Genomic DNA, 21,953 nt, shown 5'->3' with positions numbered 1-21,953 from the left:
TCCTCAGTGACGGCGCGCAATTACAGATTTTATCGACGTTAGATCGGTGCGCCGCGATCTAATCATGCGCATGTACGTTAAATACTCTGCTCCAAATCGTTTAATATTCTCGTACTATTAAAGAAAGTAGAAGAATCTAAATTTTATGTAATTTTAGACAATATTTTGATTAATATTATTCGCGTAATATATTAATTTATCTATAACGTATGATGATACATATATATTGCTGCCGAATTTTTTATTAAGAACTTTTTACAAACAAAACGTGCGAACAAATAAAGTGCACATTATACCTAGTTGCATCTATTTTTTTTATTTTTTTATTTAATTTCTTTGACAATTTTGTCTAAAATTATAATTTGAGTTTATTAAAAATTATTTAGCAAAATTTCCTGGAGAGATAGAAAGAGAAAGAGTTTCAATGACTATATTTCAAATTATTATGACGTGCTTTTTCTATTTTAATATATGTGATTTATCTCTTTTTCCCTCATAGAAATATAATAATCTGACCATTTTTTCGCGACAAAGAATTGCGATTTCAATCTATCCGCTTCGCGGCGATCGTAAAAAGAAAAGTCACTCGAAACCTCGCGTATCTTCGTCAACGGGACACACCTGCTCTGCTGCGGTTTAGAGCGACGGCTACGACAGCAACGCCCGGGCTAATGGCAGCACAGATTAATCTTGCAAATTTAATGCCATAGCGCGGTCTCTAACGATGTTTGTCGCCGTCTTTCTCTCTCTCTCTCTCTCCCTTATTCCTTCTCATATCGCCTATGTACGCGGAGCTGAGATCCGCCCCGCCCGCTCGGGCCAGCTCGACGTGCGCGGGCCGAAAATTTAATTCGGTTATGAAACTCATTAGGTAATGCAGAAAACCCACACGAGGCTCGCCGGTGATAAATGACGGTGTCGTGTCGCCGGGCAGTATATGCCGCGCGCGCTTAGAACGGCCGACAGCTGGGCCTCGTGTAGTCGTAGGATATACACCGTGTACAGAGCGAGCTTAGATAGATAGAGAGGAAGAGAGAGAAAGCGAGAGTCCCACGGCGGAATGCATTAATACAATTTGCCCGCGCTATATCTACAGCTGTACGCGCTAATTATAATGTGATTTGCCCTTCAGAGGAACGTCGCCGCTTGAAAAATGCGCCGGGCTACCGACGCGCGATGATCTCGCACTCGAGAATGCACGATGGAGACATTTCAGGCTTAACTCAGGTGCAGATAAGAGGAGATGGCTAATTTCTCCATGGAATACGAGAAATTAAATATTTTTCTTTTTATAATATAATAAAATATTTTTATAATCTATTACATTTATATATATTTGGCTTTTTTATAAAATATCTTTTTTTTTAAATATCTTTAAAATAGAAAAGAGATATTTTTTAAATAAAATATCTTTATAAAAAATATTTTTATAATCTATACACTTATCCTTTTTATACTTAAAATACTTTTATTTTTTTAAATATCTTAAGGTACAAAAAAGGCACGCAATTTTATTTATTTCATACAAAAAATAAGGACTTTTTTTATTAATATTATATATTATTTCCAACTTTTTAATTTGTCGTTTTCATTCAGTATTCAAAAGAAATTAATGCATGCGAATGCGGAATCATCGACAGGCAGTCGTCTATGCCGATAGGACCGTGTCAAGGTAATACGCGAGAGTCGTAATCTGGGACCGGAAATGCGACGCATAATAATGCAGGTGTACATCGCCGTCACATCATCGTCATTCCCGTCAATGTTATAGCGCTACTTGGCGTTGCATTACAACGAAGAGGTTCGCGGATTTCTCATGAGTTCAGGGTCAGATACATCTCATGATGATTAGATAATATCCGTAATTATTGTCAGTGGAGAACGCTTCGTATCTTGTCATTGGTTTCCATTGCTTAAAGAAATATATAAAAATAATAGAAAAATAAAATTAATAACGAAAAAATATTCGAAATATATGCGTGATAAAATAAAATGCAATTAAAACGGTCAAGGCAAAAAAATCCTATGCGAAGTAATCGCGAAATGTTAAATATTTTTAATAGATCGATCATTTTTCATAAGATGTATCGAGTAAAGTTTATTATAAGAAAATTCACAAATAATAGTTTAACTTTAGAATTAATTTTCGGGTTCGATAGTTAATAGGCAGTTACTCCATAATATCGTCAAAAATGTATTTTACGAAGAAATTATTTTGCGAATGTTTTACCGGTTATTGAAACTGGTTACTTGCAGCACGACAAGTGAAAAGCTTGATAAAGCTGACGCGAGGCATCAAGTATAATTACACATGTATGCGTACTTTTTGAACGACGCCTGGGCTGATCTGAGTCGCGAAAGACTGGTACAGGTTTCATTAACGATAGAGCAAATCATGTTGCGCGTAACGCGTGACCGAGATAATTAACTCAACGACATATATCTGTCGTCGCGAAATTCCGAGGAGAAAATAATATTCGATTTATAGTTTGCGTTTTTGTTGCGATAAAAATTTTCTTCATAAAGTACATTTTTAACGATTGAATAATTGCCTATTAGCTGTCGAACCCAAAAATAAATTATAAAGTTGAATTATTATTTGCGAATTTATTTTTTTTATTTTTTATAATAAACTGCAAGATTTTTTAACGATAAAATAGATCTATAGATCCTTGGCATATAAGCTCGAGAAGAGACTTCCTTTGCAACGATATTCTCCGACTGAAAAATTGCGATATGAATAAACGTTTTACGTGACTCACACAAGAAGGACTTGTACGCTCCTGTCATTAAACAACAGATTGGCACTCGTAATAAAATGGAATAATCAGCGCGGACCCCAAGAATTCCGCCGCGTGATGTAACCTAATGATTCGGCGATGACTCACTATTAGCGAGTTAATTAGCGATAGGTATATAAATTGTGTTGCGTTTACGTACACACTCTCATGTTATACATATACACGTGCATTCCGCGAATACACTGTGTCACGTAACGTGTAATCTACTGTAATTGCACTTGCTACGTACCCCCGCGTTGTACGTTACCATAATAACGAATACCAGGCCAAAGTGTCATCAAGGTGAATTTATTTTCCGCGCTACAAATGCGTCGCGAGCTGCCTATCGACATCTTGCATGGATTTTGCGGGAATTCTTCTGAAAGAAACGGGAACGTCAAAGAGAAATTTTGCGAAGGGTGTAATTTACGTTCTTCTTAAAAAATAATTATTACGTTGACAAGCGCAGTGACGAATATTTTCACTTTACTTTATATAATGCCCAAGGCAATTCTCTCTTTTTTTACTGGCTCCGATATTTTTCATAAAGCCGCAAGAAGCACATTCGAGTTCGATGGACGACATCGTTCGTCGATTCCTCGGAAAGATTGACCGGTGTACACGCGCTCTTTCTCTCTCTCTTTTTCTCGGGGTGAAAACAAAAATAAATTTTCACATACGTATGCTTTATTGGAGTCTAAGGATAACAGTCTAGCGGGCAGAGGGTCCGTTTCGTTGCGTAATGAGAGATTTTATCGCGGTTACAGGGATAGGGCGGGGCCACTGCGCTCATGCATTATCACCCCGCTTCTGTCTGACGGATTACTTTATATACGGTCACCGTGTATGTATATACATATATATATTTACCGGTGGTCGAGTCGGGCGTCGTCATGGTTGTGTGCGCGGCGCCGAGCACCAAAGAGTGCGCCTGCAAAACTACTCTCCTGCCCGCCGCTCGGACTCGATAAAAACTCCCGGTGCGCGTCTGCTGAACCGTCCTCCCTCCGTCGGGGTATCAGATCATACCCTGGAATTTGCGTGGAAAAAAGAAGGAAACGTGGAAGCGCGTCGATGACGCTTTCAACCCGCGACTGAATCCTGCTGCCTCGAGAGAGATCGTTCTTGAATCATACAACCGCGATTAAAAATGCCATCATTGTTTACTGCGCTTTGGAATCTCGTACAAGTTATTTCGGAATCCTCGATCTCGATTCCGATAATGTAAGATCGGGATGTTAATTACAAGACGAAAGGTAGAAGGCGAAAATGGAGCTATAATTGTGTACTTCCATAAATCATAAATAAGAAAGCGAACTATATATTTTGTGCGCTTGTATATTACGAGAAAACCGACAGGAATCGTATCGTACGCCACATGTAAAACAGAATGATAATATGCGAGAATAATTGCAAACCTAGCGTTTCATAATTTGAATCGCGCGAGAGATTCGTTACGTAACTCGTTGCATACGTTGATTAAAAAGGAAGGGTTGTATGGGTGTGTGTTATCTAGGGATATTCAGAAAACTTTCTAATAACGGACTCTCGCGAAATGTCACGTATGTATATTATAAATTAGGAACTCCGATATGTCATATAAACCTCAGAACGTACTTGACAAGTAAACATTTTTAAATATATCAGTAAATTATAAATATAAAACACATATTTTTATTATAAGATCAAACGTTTTTTCTTTTCAATTTAGCGACGTGTGAAAAATTCCCTCGCTTTTATTATTCTATTTACACACTGAAAAAAAAATCTGGTTGCATTAATTAGAAATCTGGTAGATTCAACCAGTATGTCTGTTGGAAAATGGACGAATCAGGAATTATTAGATGAGTATGATTAACTCCTTCCTGTTAAATTTACTAAATTTTCTCTTTTGTTAATAATATTAAATTTACTTAAAAAATGGCATCACTGTCCATGTTTGGTTAATATAACAAGAAGTTTTATAGATCCAGCTAGAAAATACTAACCAAATCTTTGTAGTAAAATCTATTAAATGTTCTATTAAATGTTTCTTATAAGAAATCGAGTCTTATCGTGATAATTAAAAATTCTTGATTTAACTAAAATGCCTTTTATCGGATACGTCTTGTCAGTACAGTCAAACGATTTTTCTCAGTGCGTGATCGAGCGAAAAAAAAAAGGAAAACTTGGGAATCGCGAGTTTGAAGCGCCGACCTTAATCGAGAGCTCTTAATACCGCGTTTCACATTATCGCAGATCTGTATCTCGGCTTCCGAATTCTGTGTGGCATGTCCAACACACGTCCACATCGACGGGAGTGGACGTACACACGTGGTACGCGGTATAGGAGTAATACCTGTAATCATCCCTGTATGGCTACGTCGTGCGGTAGGCAAAGAGACAGAGAGAAAAAAAGAAGGAGAGAAAGGGGGAGGACACGTACACGTCGGGCGTATATGCGACCTTGCACGGTGCGTGGTGCGCCATAAAAGATCCCCGGCGATACATGTTCATCCACATGCAACGGCCGCCACCGTCGACATTGTGACGTTTTCCCGATGAGCGCGGCGCCGCACAACCGGTATGCAGAAATACGGGGACGGTAATTGGGGTACGTTACCGTAAATTCGCAATCGGCGATACGCGCCCGCGATCATTCATTAACCGGACGGAGGGCTAATAATCTTCTCTTTCGCTCCCCCTTTCTCCTGTCGCGTCGCGTACCAAACCGCGAATTAACTTCATGTCGGACACAATCGACGTTTCCTTGGATTTACCGGCTCCGAAGCGAAAGTTGCGGTCGATGGACTTTTACGAAAAGCCCAGCTCTTTTTTTAATCTTAAATCGAAAGGATAGGGAGAGAAAAAAATTTCCTCTTCTAAAATCCCTTATCGCGACAGAGGCTTTCTGTAACGCATTAAATTGCAATTTATAATAGTCGATAAAAGAGTGCAGGAAAATTATTATCATAGATAGGAGTCTCTTAAGAAATATAAAATTCAGTGAGAACAGAAGAAATATTTATTCAGCGCAGTGATTATGCAGATACGATTTTCTAGTTTACACCTCGATTAAAGCGAGTAAAATGCATTTGAATTAATGTATCTGTTGGCAGTAGAGAGAAGAGTTTATTACAAGTATAATATCCTAATAACATGCTTTTAAATTACTTTATTAAGCTAATTAGCTAATTATTATACGATCACGTGGAAGAAGAATATTGTGAGATAAATCTCTTGAAAAAAACTTATGCAGATCACAGAAAAATATTGTACATGTATACACATATTTTACATATATATATGTTTCTTTATTGTTTCTCTTACTCTAAGATAATCTGCGAACAAAATATATGCACGAAAATATTAAAAAGTGAATGCTAATATAAATATTCAAAAATAATTTAAATCTTTCATACAAAGCATTTAAAGTAAATGTTAAATGTTAAATACTAAAATCTTGAAGCACATTTAGAGACATGAAAAAATGGAGAATATCCTTGATAAAACCTCGTTGATTTTACCAATTGTATCCTCCTGACAGGGCACGGTTGCTCGAAAAACTTGCGAGACTGACCTGACGAAAAGCACTTCGTCTCCCTTATCGTGGGGGCCATTCGTTTCTGCGACACAATCGGTCTCACCGGCCGGTCGGTCGCAAAGAACAAGTGTATTAGCACGCTAATCTGCGTGCCTCGTGCTTAATCTTTAATATTCGCCCCGGTTCGCCCTCCTCGAAAGCCCGCTCCTCCTGTTGGCGCTCTCCTGACTCAGCAGAAACTTAAAGTAGGCAAACCTGACGTGCAATGTCTTTGCGCGTATCCCCGCATTTGCATGTGCCCCATGAAGGATCTCGCAGCCATGTCACTTCCCCATAATCCCGCGGGACTAAAGAGTTCCGCTCGATGCCACGTAAGTTTTCCGCCAAGAGAGTCAACCGGTCGATGATGTATAATTCCTTCTCGAGGAAATTGGAGGACATTCGGAGAAGAGAGTTGTAGTTTATAAAAATAGAGGAGAAAGAAAATATATAATAATGACGGTTTTTTTAAATTATACATGTTAAAATATGTAAAATATCTTTATTTTTTAGACATAAATATTATTTTATTATTTTATTTATAGTATTTTATTTTATTCTTTATTTTATTTTATTTATTTAATTTATTTATATTATCTATATTATATTAATTTTTCTATTAAATTATTTTATTTATATTAATTTTTCTATTAAAAATTTGAAACCTCTGATTTTCTGAAATGATCTGACGTTGATGTGTAGCATTTTTATACCATATTTTTTTTACATTACAATTTCACGCAAACTAATTCGTTCACGCGTAATTATTCGGACGCGTGGCACACCCGGTGATCCTCAGAGAATCACACAAGAGAGCAAACATAGCACTCCCAAATCATAATCTGTGGACATCCGCGTGACATCCGGAAACGATCTAACGGGTGGTCGGGCGCGTTCAGTTAATGTTGGGAGCGCGCTCGTTAATACACGTCGTGCACCCGCGCCACCGGCTCCATCAATCACCGATCGATTATACGATCAGAAGATAATCACTTATTTAACCGTTCACTTAGCTCGGGTTCGCGCGACCGCCGGCCGCGGTCGACTCCGGTGGCTGCTGGCAGGGTGCGTAAAACGCAAGTCACACCGGGAAGGTAGATGGGTAGAGGAGAAAGGCGCCCCTAAGCAGCAGCGTCATTATTTGCACTTCAAAGACGTCTATATAAATGAGGGCGGCGGTGCTTAATGAAGCGACCGACCGATCGCAGGAACGATCTAATGAAAACGGTCGTTGACGCGGCTCTGACAGGCGAGAGCATGGAATTCCGACCTTCGTGATTATAAAACGGAGGTCCTCGAATCACAGGATTTGTCGATGAAACGGAGATAAAGGGATGATTGATTTTGTCTTTTGTTTGCTTAATTTATGTATTACAACGAAAACGAATGTCGGAGATGACTTATACACACAGATACTCTGTACGGATTTTGACTGATATAAATTCTTTTTTTTCTCTTGATTAATTAAATTGCAAACTCTTAACGTTTGTTAATTAATTGAAAGATATTTAAATCAAAATATATGTAATAAAAATATAATTAATTAAAAAAATTATGCATATTTGATGGTTTTAGAATATTTTGCAGTTTTTAATTTTGTTTCGATCGTTCGAGAATCTTTTTCGCAAGAAAACACACTACCGAATGGCGCTTTGCGACTTGACGAACTATTACGCGAGAGCTTCATCTCTGTGACCGAGGATTCTCGCATCTTACGGCGACAACAATTTCTAAAAATAACACATTCAATTACGCCAATTTCCACCGAGAGGCCGGCAACATCAGGGAAGCTCGTTGACGTACGTGACGTGGGCGATGAAGTTTGGTTAGATGAAACCGAGGCTGACTATGGCGTAAAAACATCAAGAGAGAAGCACGTATAGGGCATTCCACCATTCCCGCTCGCTGAAAGTTTGCGCGGTGTTTCTGATTGGCCTCCGCCTCCGCTTTTAGATCCCGCCACTTCCTGCGTTCCTCTCCGGCGCGTGTACACATATATATATATGTAAAGAGAGAGAGATGTATGTTCATAAACACTGACCTTGCCGGAGGAAGTATAATTATTAGCGCTGATTGCACCGGCGTGGCGCATCGCGATGGCGCGACCTTTCCACCAGAATTCCACGTTCTCTCGGTTCTCGCTGCGTCGAGATCGCATCTGTATCCGCGTCGCGTTATTTTCCGTCCTTTTTCTGTTTTTTTATTTTTTATGCTTCTTTTATCGCGTTATCTCGCCGACGATTACGCCTGTCGCCCGCATCCACGAACGTTTTTCCGGCGAGGTTCGCGTATCCTTTTTTTTATTGCTGTGACTATTGTTGATTCCGCATTATCGATATATTATCGCGTTTTAAGTGTGATTATACACGTGACAAGACGCGGGGGAATTAAGTTAATATCTCCATGTGCACGTATGTGATTAAAACTTGACGCTGTTATGATTGCAAAGGTGTTTAAAACGCTTATTCTTCTTCACCAGTTCTTTGTTTACTTGAGATGTCAAATCTGTGGCTAGAAATTAGACTATCATCGCTTTCTTCCAGTGACTTTAATTTTGCAGTAATATTTCTTACTTTATTTTCTGAAAAGCCCCAGAAATCCTGCAGCATTCGGCTTGTATCCTGCAAGAATATTTCCGCTTTCGTTCCCTGTCGTCCTGACTGGAAACATCCGGTCGCGGATTCCTGCGCGCGGAAGCCTTTGTTTCAGAAAACATTAGACATGGTCATTAGTCCCGAATGAAGGGCCCCACGTCCGGACTCGCGACGATCGAAAATCGAATTGATCGACGGTGGGTCGGATACGCACGTGCGGTCCCCAGACATCCGCGGATTCGTCGTTCGCGTATCCTGCGGTCATTCTGACGGTCGTCCTAATGGATCCTGTGACAGAGGGTCGCGTGGCACGGTGCGACACAACGAGCTTCACGACATTGCGTGCGGCTATTTACGAGTAACCATCGCTCTGCTCTCGTACATCTCCCTTGTACACTACTCCGCGATGCTAAACGTCATTTAAGTCCAAAATTTATTAACGCATTTCGGAGTTAATGTTATGACAAAAGCAAGAAGAGCGTGGTTACACGAAGGAAAAACTCGAAAACTCCTTAATTTTCTTGCAGCATCCTTTCTTTCGTTGTCATTTGCGAAATATTGTAACATTTGCAAACTTAGTTATTATACAATATTGTAAATAATGGTTGGGAAGTAGACATGTAAGAGAGAAAGTGATTTTTTATGTCTATATAATTTATGATATATATAATAAATTTAACAATTAATTAATTAAATTTCATAATTAATTCATGAATATGATTACAAAATTATTGACAATTTTTTAACAAATTTTGTTTATACATCTTCGAATATATTATTTAATTTGTATGAATGTCAAAATTACGTGCAAGTTACGTCGCATTTCTCTTCTCAGCTTTTACCGACGGTAATTTTGCAGTGCAAAATTATTTTCAAAAGACATGCTAATGTCTTTTCAATATTATTGCGTCATTTTCCACGAGACTCCCTATGTGAGTCGATAATTCGTATGATTTTCTCGATTGTGCAAGTGTCTGATGTAAAGTAAGAAATCTCCGTGACCTAAAATCCTTGAAATTGACTTTCGATGCCATTATTTATTTTCTGCCGATCATTCGGATCGGTTGCGGTCGAAAGAGTCGCGTGGCATACACGTGCATCGCGTGTATCACTTTTTATGCATAGCCGTCGGCGCATCTTTCATGTACACATTAATACTCTACTCTTTGATATTAAACGCTTTACGAAAGATTATTAACTTATGAAGCGCGTCGATGCATCCCGATTACTCGCATCTCGAAGCTGTAGGATGATCTTATTATACCTGTCGAGAGTCGGATTTCCTTTTCGAGATGAGACAAGTCGCTTATCAATGGATTCCCGAAGGAGGGATGAATAATCGAACGAAGCTTCGATTTATATCGCGATGTAGCAATTGAAAGGCAAAAGTGTCTCGTCATCTGTCATCGCTTGTTGGCATGGAATTCAAAGTACGAAAGCATAAGTGCGAACAAATATCGTTATTCATTCATGAATAAAAAGGGAAAGGATTTTAATTAGATTGAATTTTTAAATGATATTAATAAAGTGTTTTCTTCCCATTCTAGAAAATTTATTTTATTACGCGCTTATACGTCCAGGGTCTAATTGACCTTTCCTTTTTATTGTTAGATTTATGTCTTGAGCCTTGTTTATAAATTAATTTTTATTACTTTAAAAAGATTTATTTACGTAGTTAAATACGATACTTGATCTTATTACTTGATAATTAAAGTAAGAAAATAAGAAAAAAGATATATCTATATCCAAATAGTTAACATAAACGTAATTAAACATAATACATTTATACACAAATGCTTCTTTCGCGAGCTCATCCATGTTGCATCATAACTTTCGAGTTATAATAACTTTAGAATTATTTTGTTTACGAGTCGATAAATAGTGCATTATAAGAGCGGACCGAATTTCGTTAAAACTTTTCGTTGTACGCGCTTCCTTTCTCTCCAAGATCCGAAGACCGTCGATGTCCGAACAACTTAGGCGCAAACGGATTAACGCGACGGGCTCGGAGAACGACAGCGGCGTTACGTACGTGACAGGATGTGAACGACACTTCCTCTTAAACCCTATAATACATCGTCGATCTGTTGCAGTTCCATACACCTGCTTGCTTAATATGCGCGCCGTAATTACAATACACGAGACCAACGTCGTGTTAAATAATAAACCGGTCGCGTTAAAGTCACCGGTGGCGCTTCAACTCTACGCGACTCTGAAACAAAACTTTCGCTCTAGATTTATAACTGTCGCGATCCGTAGTATAATGTATAGCACTGACAGATTAATAAATATACGTCTAATAAATCTATTTAAACGCAAAGAGTCACGAGCAGTAAAAATAAAAAATAAATATGTATTTTTGCAAATAAAATAAAAAAATAAATGTATATTTTTTCAAATAAAATTCACAATCTTAGAAACTTGTCTATAAAATAATAAATGTGCAACATACATATTTTTTTTGAATTATTTTTCACGCTCCTCAAGTATAGAAATTTGTAATAATATATCTGGCATCCTATCGTGAACGATTATGTTTATCAAACTGGAATAAGGATGCTTATCGATTTTTAAATGTGACAAGCACAATGCTGATACGGATCATCGAATCTAGATAAAACCATCGGACGAATTTATATCTTTGACAGTAATTGCCTTAATTATATCGTTGCAGCCAAGAAATATAAATTTGCGCGGCGGTAAAAAATGTCCGTCGCCCTTTCGGTTGCCCTTCGCCGACGTCATCTCGTCAGGTTAATCTTTTATAAAAATCTGCAAACTATAACCGACGTTACAGCGTATAATATGATAAATCTGATAACGGCTCGATGTGTTGCACGGTTGACTTTAATGACTTTTAATCCAATCAGTCAATGTAGTGCATCGTGTAATAAACGATAAGCGAATTTATAATACTTCGATACCGATTATCGACCAGACAAAGCATCGAAAATACATCTTCGCTCTTATCGAGACATTTTCCATAGGATATAAATTATCGTTGTCATTTTTTCTCGGCTGTAATCTTCAATCTGAAATCGTTTATAAAATCGATGAATATTTTTCATGCGTAAATTTTTCGTCCATTTTTCATATTTTTGAGCTCTCTCTTTTTTATATAAGATGTTTCAAACGGTTTAAATTTTTGTTATTAAATAACTTAGAGATGCAGACCAAAATGTCATTGTAATTGCATGTAAATATCTCTCTTGATTTTATTTCAATCTTTCTTAAAAAATAAGCTGAATATATATAGTTTAATAAATAACTTAATATAGTTTAATAAATAAATAAACTATATCATATATATAATGTGTCATTATACAGCAAAAAAAAATATCGTTCAACTTATATATAAAATAAAAAGAATCATTAATTGCATTTGGAATTTTTTGCAGACGACGAGAAACTTTATCAAAATATTTAGCAAAATAAAGAAAGATCATAAAGCCATTGGTTGTACGAGAATGCGGCTCTCTCGTTTTCGCATTTGTACGTCGAGAAACGACGACGGATCGTCCGCTTAATTCTCTAATCATTCCTGTGATTTGTGGTCGACGTGATAAAAAAGGCGGGAAGAAGATGCGGGGGCGAAGGTCTTATTAAGATTCGCGGACGAGGCCGCCTGATTGAAATTTAATTGCATCGTCGAAATTATCCTCTCTCTTCCTCGACGGTTTTTGTTATACTCAACATTGTGTATGCTACCGCGTTAATGCGGCTTTTTTTATAATACGGGCGTGGCCATTTTTTGTGCATTTTCAAGACGATAGCACTGTAGGAATGTAAAAGAACACTAGAAATTGATCATCAGGGACGATCTTAGTGTAATCTTCAGAAATCGTATAGTACACGTATCATTTGTCATTAAACTTATAGGTAGCTGGTAGGTTTCATAAATATTATATTTGAATAAAAAGTTACATTTAAAAAATGTTATAAAAAATATATTTAGTACATTTTATTTATTAGCAGCTAATATATTATAAGGCAGTAACACATCTATAGAATATTAATTATTGTTAAGCCTAATTAAAAAAAGAAATACAGACAAATTTAATTATATTATAATATAAATCTCTTAGAGAATAAAAGGATGAAAAATGTTATCAAAGAGAAATAAAAATGTCGATTTAAAGTATGAGTTTATAGAGCATAAGTATAATCACGAACACTTTTCGAACTTGCGAATTATTTATGGACTGTGAGTTATTGACATAATCGCAAACTCATATTTTAATAATTTATTTTCTTCTGTTACAGTTGTAATGCAGAAGGATAAAGAGGAGAATTCACACCACGACTCGCACTACAGGGCGAGAGAGCTGGCAGCGCTCGCTGCTTACGACCATCATCACCTCGACGGCGAAATGTTCCTACAGGTGAGTACTGGAAACGCTCATTACGTAGAACAGCCCGTATTTACGATCTCATTTGGACGTAGCAGAATTTTAAAAATGCATATCGGCTCGACGCGCTCCCATATTTATCGTGCCGTGGCGAGGAAAGACACCTGCTTCCTCCTCGCTCTTTCGATCGATCGTCTCAGTTTGCCAACCGTGGCGGAGAAATCCATCGTCGCGTATGAGATCTCTCGCAGCTGATCCGTACGCTTGAAAAATAAACGACACGGTGACGAGTCGCGTGAAATATCTGACCGATTTGCAATATCTCAAGTCCTTGGTAACAGGAGCGTGCATCGCGAGTTATTGAACTGCTTGGCAACATATACGTTCTGCATATTTATATTTATACTTGCTACGAATTAACTGTCAAATTGAGTATAAGTTTATATATACATCGAAACTTATATTTGATAAGCCTCTGATTTATATAATTTATCTATTATTTTTATTTATAATTTTTTATTCAAAATTAGGTACACTTCGCTTTTCATTTATTTATTTTAAATTAAATTTATTTATACTAAATTTTAACTTCAAAATATTACAATTCTCTCTATAGTACACTTGTAAACGATACTTATCTCTTAAACGGCACTTGCGCAGAGGGTCATTATGTCAATTCGCGTAGATTGAAAAAAAGGATCGAAGTTATTGATTCTAATCTCTAGTCTAAGGACCAATCAACCGCGATATGATAAGTCAGCGATTATAAACGATCGACTCCATTTCGAGCAGCGATGTTATCTGCGCGATACATTCACCTGCCATAAGCACACCATATACGATTCACGATTGATCGACGGTTAGTGGTGTGTGTGCACGACAGATGGAGAGATGAATGAGGAGGCAGAGAAGAGAAACGGGCGTGCTACCGAATGACGATCCGTGATTGGAACTGTCTGTCAGGAAAACGATACGATTGGACGTCATGTTTGACGGGAAGAACTGCAGATGGTTTCGTATATTATTTCGATGAAATATAGCAAAGCGGATGATACGACGAAAATAGAAACGTTCGGATCACAATTTAGTAATTCGAAATAAAAAGTCTATCATATCAAATCAGACAGTTCTTGTAATAGTAAAAGAAAAAGTCTACGAAGTCAATTTTCTAAGGATATAAAACGATAATGAAAAATAAAATAATAAATAAAAAAAATAATCGTATAAATTAAAAATATCGAAAATATTTAAATGTAAAATAATTCTATTTTATATATTTTATGATATTTAAAGAAAAAACAAAAAATTTTTTCATTTAATTAATATGTAAAGTAGAAAATATGTAGGAATTATAAGAACATGCATGCATTCAAATTAATTTTTTTCTCCAAAAATTTGTGATTACTTATACATTTTTTCGATAAAATCGATCGATTCGTATGATATAGAAGTCTCGAATCGCGAACTAGAGTGCGCGCCGAAATTAAATCATCGGTAGTGAGAGGAAGAGACAGGAAGGAGCGAGAGGAGGCAGACGGAGAGGGAAAGAAAGCGGGGAGATATCCGGCTGATGAACCGGCTATGAAACCGAGGCGTACGAGGTGTCTATTCCTCCAAAGTATGGAAGGGTATATACACGGATTAATGGCGGTGTATCATGCAAGGCTATTACGTTCCCTTTCCTGCGTTTTAGGTGCGCGCGCGAGGGAAAGGGAAGCGAGTTTGCGGATGCGAGAGCGAGAGGGGGAGACAGGCAATGAGAGACAAAGAGAGAGGGAGAGTGCTGAGGAGGCTGATAGAGCGAGATACGTCGTGGAGGGTTGGGGGGCGGGCACGGTGCGTCACACTTACACTTACGAGGGGTACGCGCGATTTCATGCGAGGCTTCGGGACGTGCGCGCTACGCGATCGAACGATCCCGCCGGCATCTATAACGGCGGGTTATTAATTGTCGGCTCGTTAATTGCGTTACGTACGCCCTTGTACGCCCGGAGCTAATTCCCGAACGGGCCTCCGACAACGACACGCGCCTCTCGGACCGCCCTCGAATCGCGAAACGTCGAGACGCGAGCGACATTGATGTACATTGATGTAAAGAGATCAACAAGATTTATCGTAGTTTTTCGGTTTCAGTCTTTGCATCGCATATTGCTCCCCTCATTGTACGTTATATTTTATCGAAATAATTATACAGGTGTCTACTCCCCGGAAAAATGTGGAAAAGGAGGTAACTTCTCAGGAATCTTTTTTTTATATCTGGAAAAATCAGGGAATTCTCATGGAATTGTATTAAGACTAAAAGAATATTTTTAAATTCTTTTTATATTGTAATCAATCGGCAAGCTAAGTTATTTATATATAAATATATCTTATTATTTTGTTTATATATTCAACGTTTTAATAGAATATAAAATAGGCACTTCGTATAATTTATGAATTTAAATAATTATTTCTTATATATAAATTATAGATTATTTTAAAAAATGCAACAAATTTATAATTACAAAAATATAAAATGAATATATAATTCCATGTATTAGTTTATATATGCATGTTCGATCGACATTCTATTATTTCTTACGTCGAATGATTTGATTGCAATTTAATGTGTATATTTGTTCGAATATATCACGAGATATAAATCAATAAAGGTTCGTCCATAAACACTATCTTCCTGACACGGTATATCGATTTATGAAAATGGCGATGCAATCAGGTCGCTTCTGATTTTCTCAGCTCGAATTTTCGTGTTCGTTTCCTTGAACCTTGGATACCGGTTTCCGGATAGTTCACCTTAAACCAATATATCCTCTCCTCGACTCGTACATCAATAATATATTTATTCGCGTGGTTCCATGAAAGCGACTTTCCAGGACCTTTCGTCTTCCTCCTACGCCTTTTCTCCCTCAACTCTCCGTTGACCTCTTCTTCGTCCTCCCCCCTCCTCCCCCGCGCACAGCACCGTCTCCTTTTCACCCGCCGTATACCGTTTGGCCGATCCTCATAAAGTTTACGAACCCCGACGGTAAATCCGGTTTATGACAAGCTGGCTGCCACCACGAGGCATCTACGAAATTACGGCTGAGCGCGATCGGATTTTTATACCTCGTTCCCCAATTATACGCCGCGTGTGTCGCGGCCAGACTGACCGAGGGGGGTGCGAGCGATTGAGGGAACGACTCGAGATTTAGACACGACACGACGTCTCCCTTGTCTTGTCTTACGGGGAGGAATTCGCGTCTATCGAGTTACACGGCATCAAATCAACGCTTGCCGGATCGCCGCTTCCCTGCGCGTACATCATGCCTTCATTCCCATCTTTCTCTCTTCGAATCCCCCGCCTTCATAGGGTGCAAGCGAAATTTTTGTTTCGAGCGATATATAAACGCTGGTAAAAATTTAATATCTTAAGAAGAAAATTAATTCTTCAGAATTAGAATTTAATAACTTTCGATGACTTTCACAAAAATACACATCTCCCCCCCTTCTTAGATCTTTAATAATATGTATTTATATTTGAAGTATATGCCATTGTGAATATGATGGTATGATGAATGGAAATATTTGAAAAATTATTTTGAACTGGCACTAAATTATTTAATATTGACAGAACAGATTTTTATTTAATACTTAGAGAAATTATTGCGAAATTATAATTTAATTAGCATTAAAATATATAAGTATTATTTGATTAACTGAAATATTAAAGATTTAGAAAATATTACAAATTAAATTTTCTCGTAGGACACATCATCCAGCAGCATAAAAAACATTTCTTTTATTACATGTCCTCTGATACTGCTCGAGAGAGACTGGATGATGTGTCCTCCGAGAAAATTTAATTTGTTCACTTTAATATATTTCGACGAGAGTGTGTGCAGTGAAATATGCGTATTAATACTTTCAAGCTTGGAAGCTATATTAGTAGCATTTATTACTGAGGTTTCACATCTAATTTTTTTTAATTTGAATTCATTACTACTGCATCGTTATGGCGTCAAAAAGGCAAACGCGCCAAAGAGTGAATATAATGGGATCTTTTCCGAGAAGTGGCACACGCTTTCGTAAAATTACACCACAATTAAAAATCATTGTTAATCCTAAATATAAACTTGATACCTTTTTTAATGCGACGAACACTGACGACGACTCGTATTCATCAATAGTTTGCTAATATTGTATGATAATAAAAAGGTTTTTCAATTTTCTCGCCAAGATAAATTATTTTTACAGCAATTATTTCAACACAGTATTTTAACAATTTTATTTGGCGATTTACATTCATTGACAAGTTGTTGCGGTATCAGACGTCGAGAACGCAGTTTCTACCGTGACAATAATTTTGTGCGACCACGCAAAACAAGTTCTTCGTGGTAAATAGCGAATATTTAAGAAGCAACTGAAATCAAATACACGGACTTTTAACCGCGTTAAAGTATCGTTTTTCGTGAGTAGCGTGCAAGGAAGGTACCTTCCTACTTAATACTTACTATTCTCTAAACGGGGGGTATGCGGATACATTACTTCTACGAAAGTTTCCTCGCGTAAAACGTTTACTGCCCTTTTTCGTCACTTCTGCCACGAAGACGGGGGCAAGAAAGAGAAAGAGAGAAATCGTTTCTCCTGAATGTCCGACGTAAAAGCTCTAAGCAGACCGAAAGCATTCGTCGATCAACTCGACACGAAACCATCGCGCCGGTAATTCGCCACAATAAACACCGCCATTTTCGCGAACCCGCTCACGAGCCGCGATTCGGAAGAAATATCGAGAAAATAATGACAAATATCGTGTTATAAATTTTAATATTCATAGACTCTTGGAATTATAAAAATAATATTATTTTAATAATATTATATATTTATATAATATTATATAATATTATGTAAATATTATATAAATATATAATATTATTAAAATAATATATTATTAAATATATTATATAATTATATAATATTATATAATATATAATATTATATAATTATATAATATATTTAATAATATATAATCTCGCACGAATAAAAATATAATTTTTAAAACTCTCTTACTTTTTAATAAACTATTACAGTGAATTCTACTTTAACAATTTAATTAGTGACTTTACATTCTTATCAGCTTAATATAATTGGCTCATGTAATGAGCAATTTCTGAATTGGTACGAACGATAGGACGAGGCAATGCGTCATTTTCCCTAATATAAACGAATAAAACGCTGATTATGCAGCCGGTCGGTCGGATTTTTCGATCGTTGAACGAAACATACTTCGCCAATCCATTTCTGTCGTCTCTCGGAAATTATCACCCGGCGTGAACGCACGATACACCGCAGGGGGCCCCCCGTCGAGCACGGCTCTCAGCTTTCGTTCCTTGATGAAACTCGAATAAACTTTTCTGAGATTCCTACAAGAGAAAAATATGCGATCGGCTACATTTTTCGCGTCAAGGTACTGTTATTATGCGACAGGATCGACCGGTGAAAAGTGGAAAATCGTTATCGAGTTTGCTAATCCATGGCTGGTGAACCAGGCCATCCACGAACGACAGAATCGATTTACGAGCGGACTGTAGTAATGCATGATATTCTTGTAAAATATATTTTATTATATGCATATATGTATGTACATGCATCGGTTACAAGTAATCCCTTGGCTTGTAAACAAGATTGTCACATTTTACACGATGGCACCGAAAGCTCATTCATCCGCTACTCTCGCAGGATGCATTTATTTATAAACGAAAATTGGATGTTTCGAATGGAATATGATAAACACATATTTCAAACTCTTTTTTATTTAAAAGCTTAGCAAATTAAAGAATATAAAATATATATAGTTTTTTATTGGCATCTGTGGAAAATTTCAGCTGCTGACAATTTTGCTATCATTGTATTTTATTGTTTCTATAAAAAAGGAACTTTTGCGAGTAAAGCTTTAGGAGTGCAAAGTAACTTGTCAAAATTTTAATTGAAAATCCAACCTTCACGACTCTGAATTAAAAATTGTCAAATTCCACAAGAAAAAAGAGCTCAAATTGACTCCGAATCGATTAAGCAACTCCATATTGACTTACACATCTCGCGATGAAACGTCGAATTTCGGAAGATGCGTCAAGGGCGACCAAGGTGCCTATAAAACCGGCTGTACGAAACGGAACGTATTGCCACGAAATTACTCGTTAAAGCCGATCAAAATGCAACGAACCTGTGCATTATGTTGTTGATACAGCACTGCGGGCGAAATTCAGCGACTCGCTCTAGCGGGGGGCCCCCTCGGCTCCGTGTCTCCCCTTTTGGCTGATCGTGGATCGACCAATTTTTAGCCTGGCGCACAACTCGGGCTTCGGGTACAAATCACGCCTCTCAGTGACGTATCGCCGCGCGAAAGCGGCCATTTTGCTCTCATATTTTTTATTTAATAGCCACCAGGCTATCGTGTATCGCATTAATACGCGGCAGCTACGCCGCGCGGTAGCGTCGGTAAAAGGGGGTCGTGGTCGGGGCGACCCCCGCCACCCGGTAACCCGTAATCATAACCGAGCTATTTTTCTCCCCGCGCCTTCTCTCCAACCTCTCTCCCTTCCTTCCCGGTGCCCACTACTACGTCTACGCTTCCAATTTAATGGCACATCTCAAAGATACTAATAATCTGCTCTGCGATACTAATAGGATGTGTTTTTGGTGCGATTAAGTAGTGGGAGAACTGGAACGTTTACAAACGTTTCTCGTTGCTCGACGAAAACATTAGTTTGAATTCTACACGATATTATTTTATTCTGATTATATTATTTGTGTAATAATTTATTATTACATATTTCATATATATATTTATTTGTATATCTTTATTCAAGATCTGTCTCTAAAGCTTAGCTATGCAGGCACGATTACCTCCGTGACTTCGATTACTTTCGAGTCACGAACACACTACCGTTCGAAACGGATTTTCATGTTGTTCGATGCTTTGAACACAAAATGCTACTTAAGCGTTATAAACCTGAAATGACATACTTTTCAGTCGAATGAATTAACGCAAACAGTACTTCTCACGTACAGTTTACGCGAGCGAGTATCAGTGCATACGTTTATAAGGTTGACATAAATTTATTTCACGATTCTTAATATTACGATTTTCGCTCGATTTTTTAAAAGCTGCACCAAAGAGAGAGATTGAATTTATTATTTATTTATTTATTTTATTTATATATTATTTATTTTTATATTATTATTTATATTTATTTATATTTATTTTTATATTATTATATTATTATTATTATCATTTATTATATTGTTTATTATTATTGTGAATCTTTTACAACTCGCGATCGCCCGAATCAATTTGCGAAATTACCTGCAAATAATACCGAACTATCGCGCCTGGAACGAGCTCTGTTTCTTGCATCAATCACGACACCCGGCGAGACTTTCCTCCACGCGTGTTACGCTCGCACGGTGCAATTTAGATCACGTCGCCGCGTGAAGGAGCGAGCGGCCAGGCTAAGTCGACTTAAGTGAATTCCGTGTACACGCGGCAAATTGGTAAAGTAGCGAAGAGTCGGTCGGTCTGGATGGAACGAGAGGGCACAACGTACGGCCAAGTTGATGATCGTGTTATAAGGTCTTACTTGTTGCTGACGGTTGCATGTCTGCCACGGTTCTGCGCGAATGTCGGTGCCTTCTGCTTTTCCCGGCTGATTGCTCCGTATGCGAGGAGCGATAGGGAACTTTCGTCCCGGATGGACGGCCGGCGATTTCCTAGTCGTTGAACCGGCCGAAAGTTGGCGATTTCTGCAGAGCCCAAGGATCTTAACCGTTAGGCGAAACCGCTCGAGCTTACGGAGGAACGACATAGCTCGTAATCTCCGTGTCTAGATTGCATCGTAAAGTGATTTTCGGCCTCTCGTATGCTTATTCATGAGAATGAAAACGCGATACATGAGTTCTTGTTTTGCTGAAGATTGCATAATTTGCCGAAATTAAATCGATTTCGATACCGCACCGAGGTTGATATGACGTTGAAATTACTGTTATTGTGAGCGGAATAATAGGAAAAATTTATAGGTTTTCTCTTGCGATTTTTTGTTATAAAATTTGCTTACAATATAATTTTATATATATTTTATATATAATCGAAGTTGGTCGAAATTTATCATTGAGCTTGTTAATCGTAGAATTTTATAAAATTCTGTAAGTATTATTAGTAGTTTATCTAAGTCTCATTAATAAAAGAATAAAGCTTCATTCATTATTTAAAGTCAACACCAGTCTCGAATTAAAAGGATTTTATTAAAAGAAACAAATGTTTTTTGTAAAATTATTTTTTAAATGATAAATGTAAAGAAAACACGCGAAGATAATAGTTATCAGACATAGTTAGATGATCTTTCTATTTTTTCCTTAGATAAGACTAGTATATCGCTCACATGCACATTTATAAATAATGGAAAGAGTTTGTTTCTCGCACTTGAAACATCTGCAAGATGGCACAGCTAATTTCTTGGGGTAACCGCACACTCGAACTTTTACGGATATGCTATGTAATGTGTTGCGGCGTACATGATGTATTCACAGCCATTCAACTTTTTAACCTTCTTAGCCGTGACTTTTGGCGAATCGACTTTTAACTCTATACTATATATCGGAGAAGAGAAGAGAATTAACCAGTTTGTTTGGCGAA

General features: G+C 37.5%; 1 protein-coding gene across 7 annotated transcripts in view; it reads left to right on the top strand.

Annotated features, from left to right (window-relative positions):
• Ss (aryl hydrocarbon receptor spineless) overlaps positions 1-21,953 on the top strand; it is a 199,051-nt gene that overhangs the window by 139,967 nt on the left and 37,131 nt on the right. For all 7 annotated transcript variants that reach the window (XR_014436620.1, XR_014436621.1, XR_014436619.1 and 4 more), the window contains one exon: positions 13,200-13,318. Coding sequence is in view for 1 of the 7 variants with exons in the window: in XM_083088460.1 (XP_082944586.1) it covers positions 13,200-13,318 (119 nt within the window). In the remaining 6 variants the exon portion in view is untranslated. The remainder of the gene's footprint in view (positions 1-13,199; positions 13,319-21,953) is intronic.

Source organism: Camponotus vicinus, unplaced genomic scaffold (genome assembly GCF_025532165.1).
Source record: "Camponotus vicinus isolate PSW18456_S1 unplaced genomic scaffold, iyCamVici1.0 SCAF_14, whole genome shotgun sequence".
NCBI classification, from domain to species: Eukaryota; Metazoa; Arthropoda; class Insecta; order Hymenoptera; family Formicidae; genus Camponotus; species Camponotus vicinus.
Note: the sequence above shows the minus strand (reverse complement) of the source record. Positions and strands in the feature narration are given on the sequence as shown.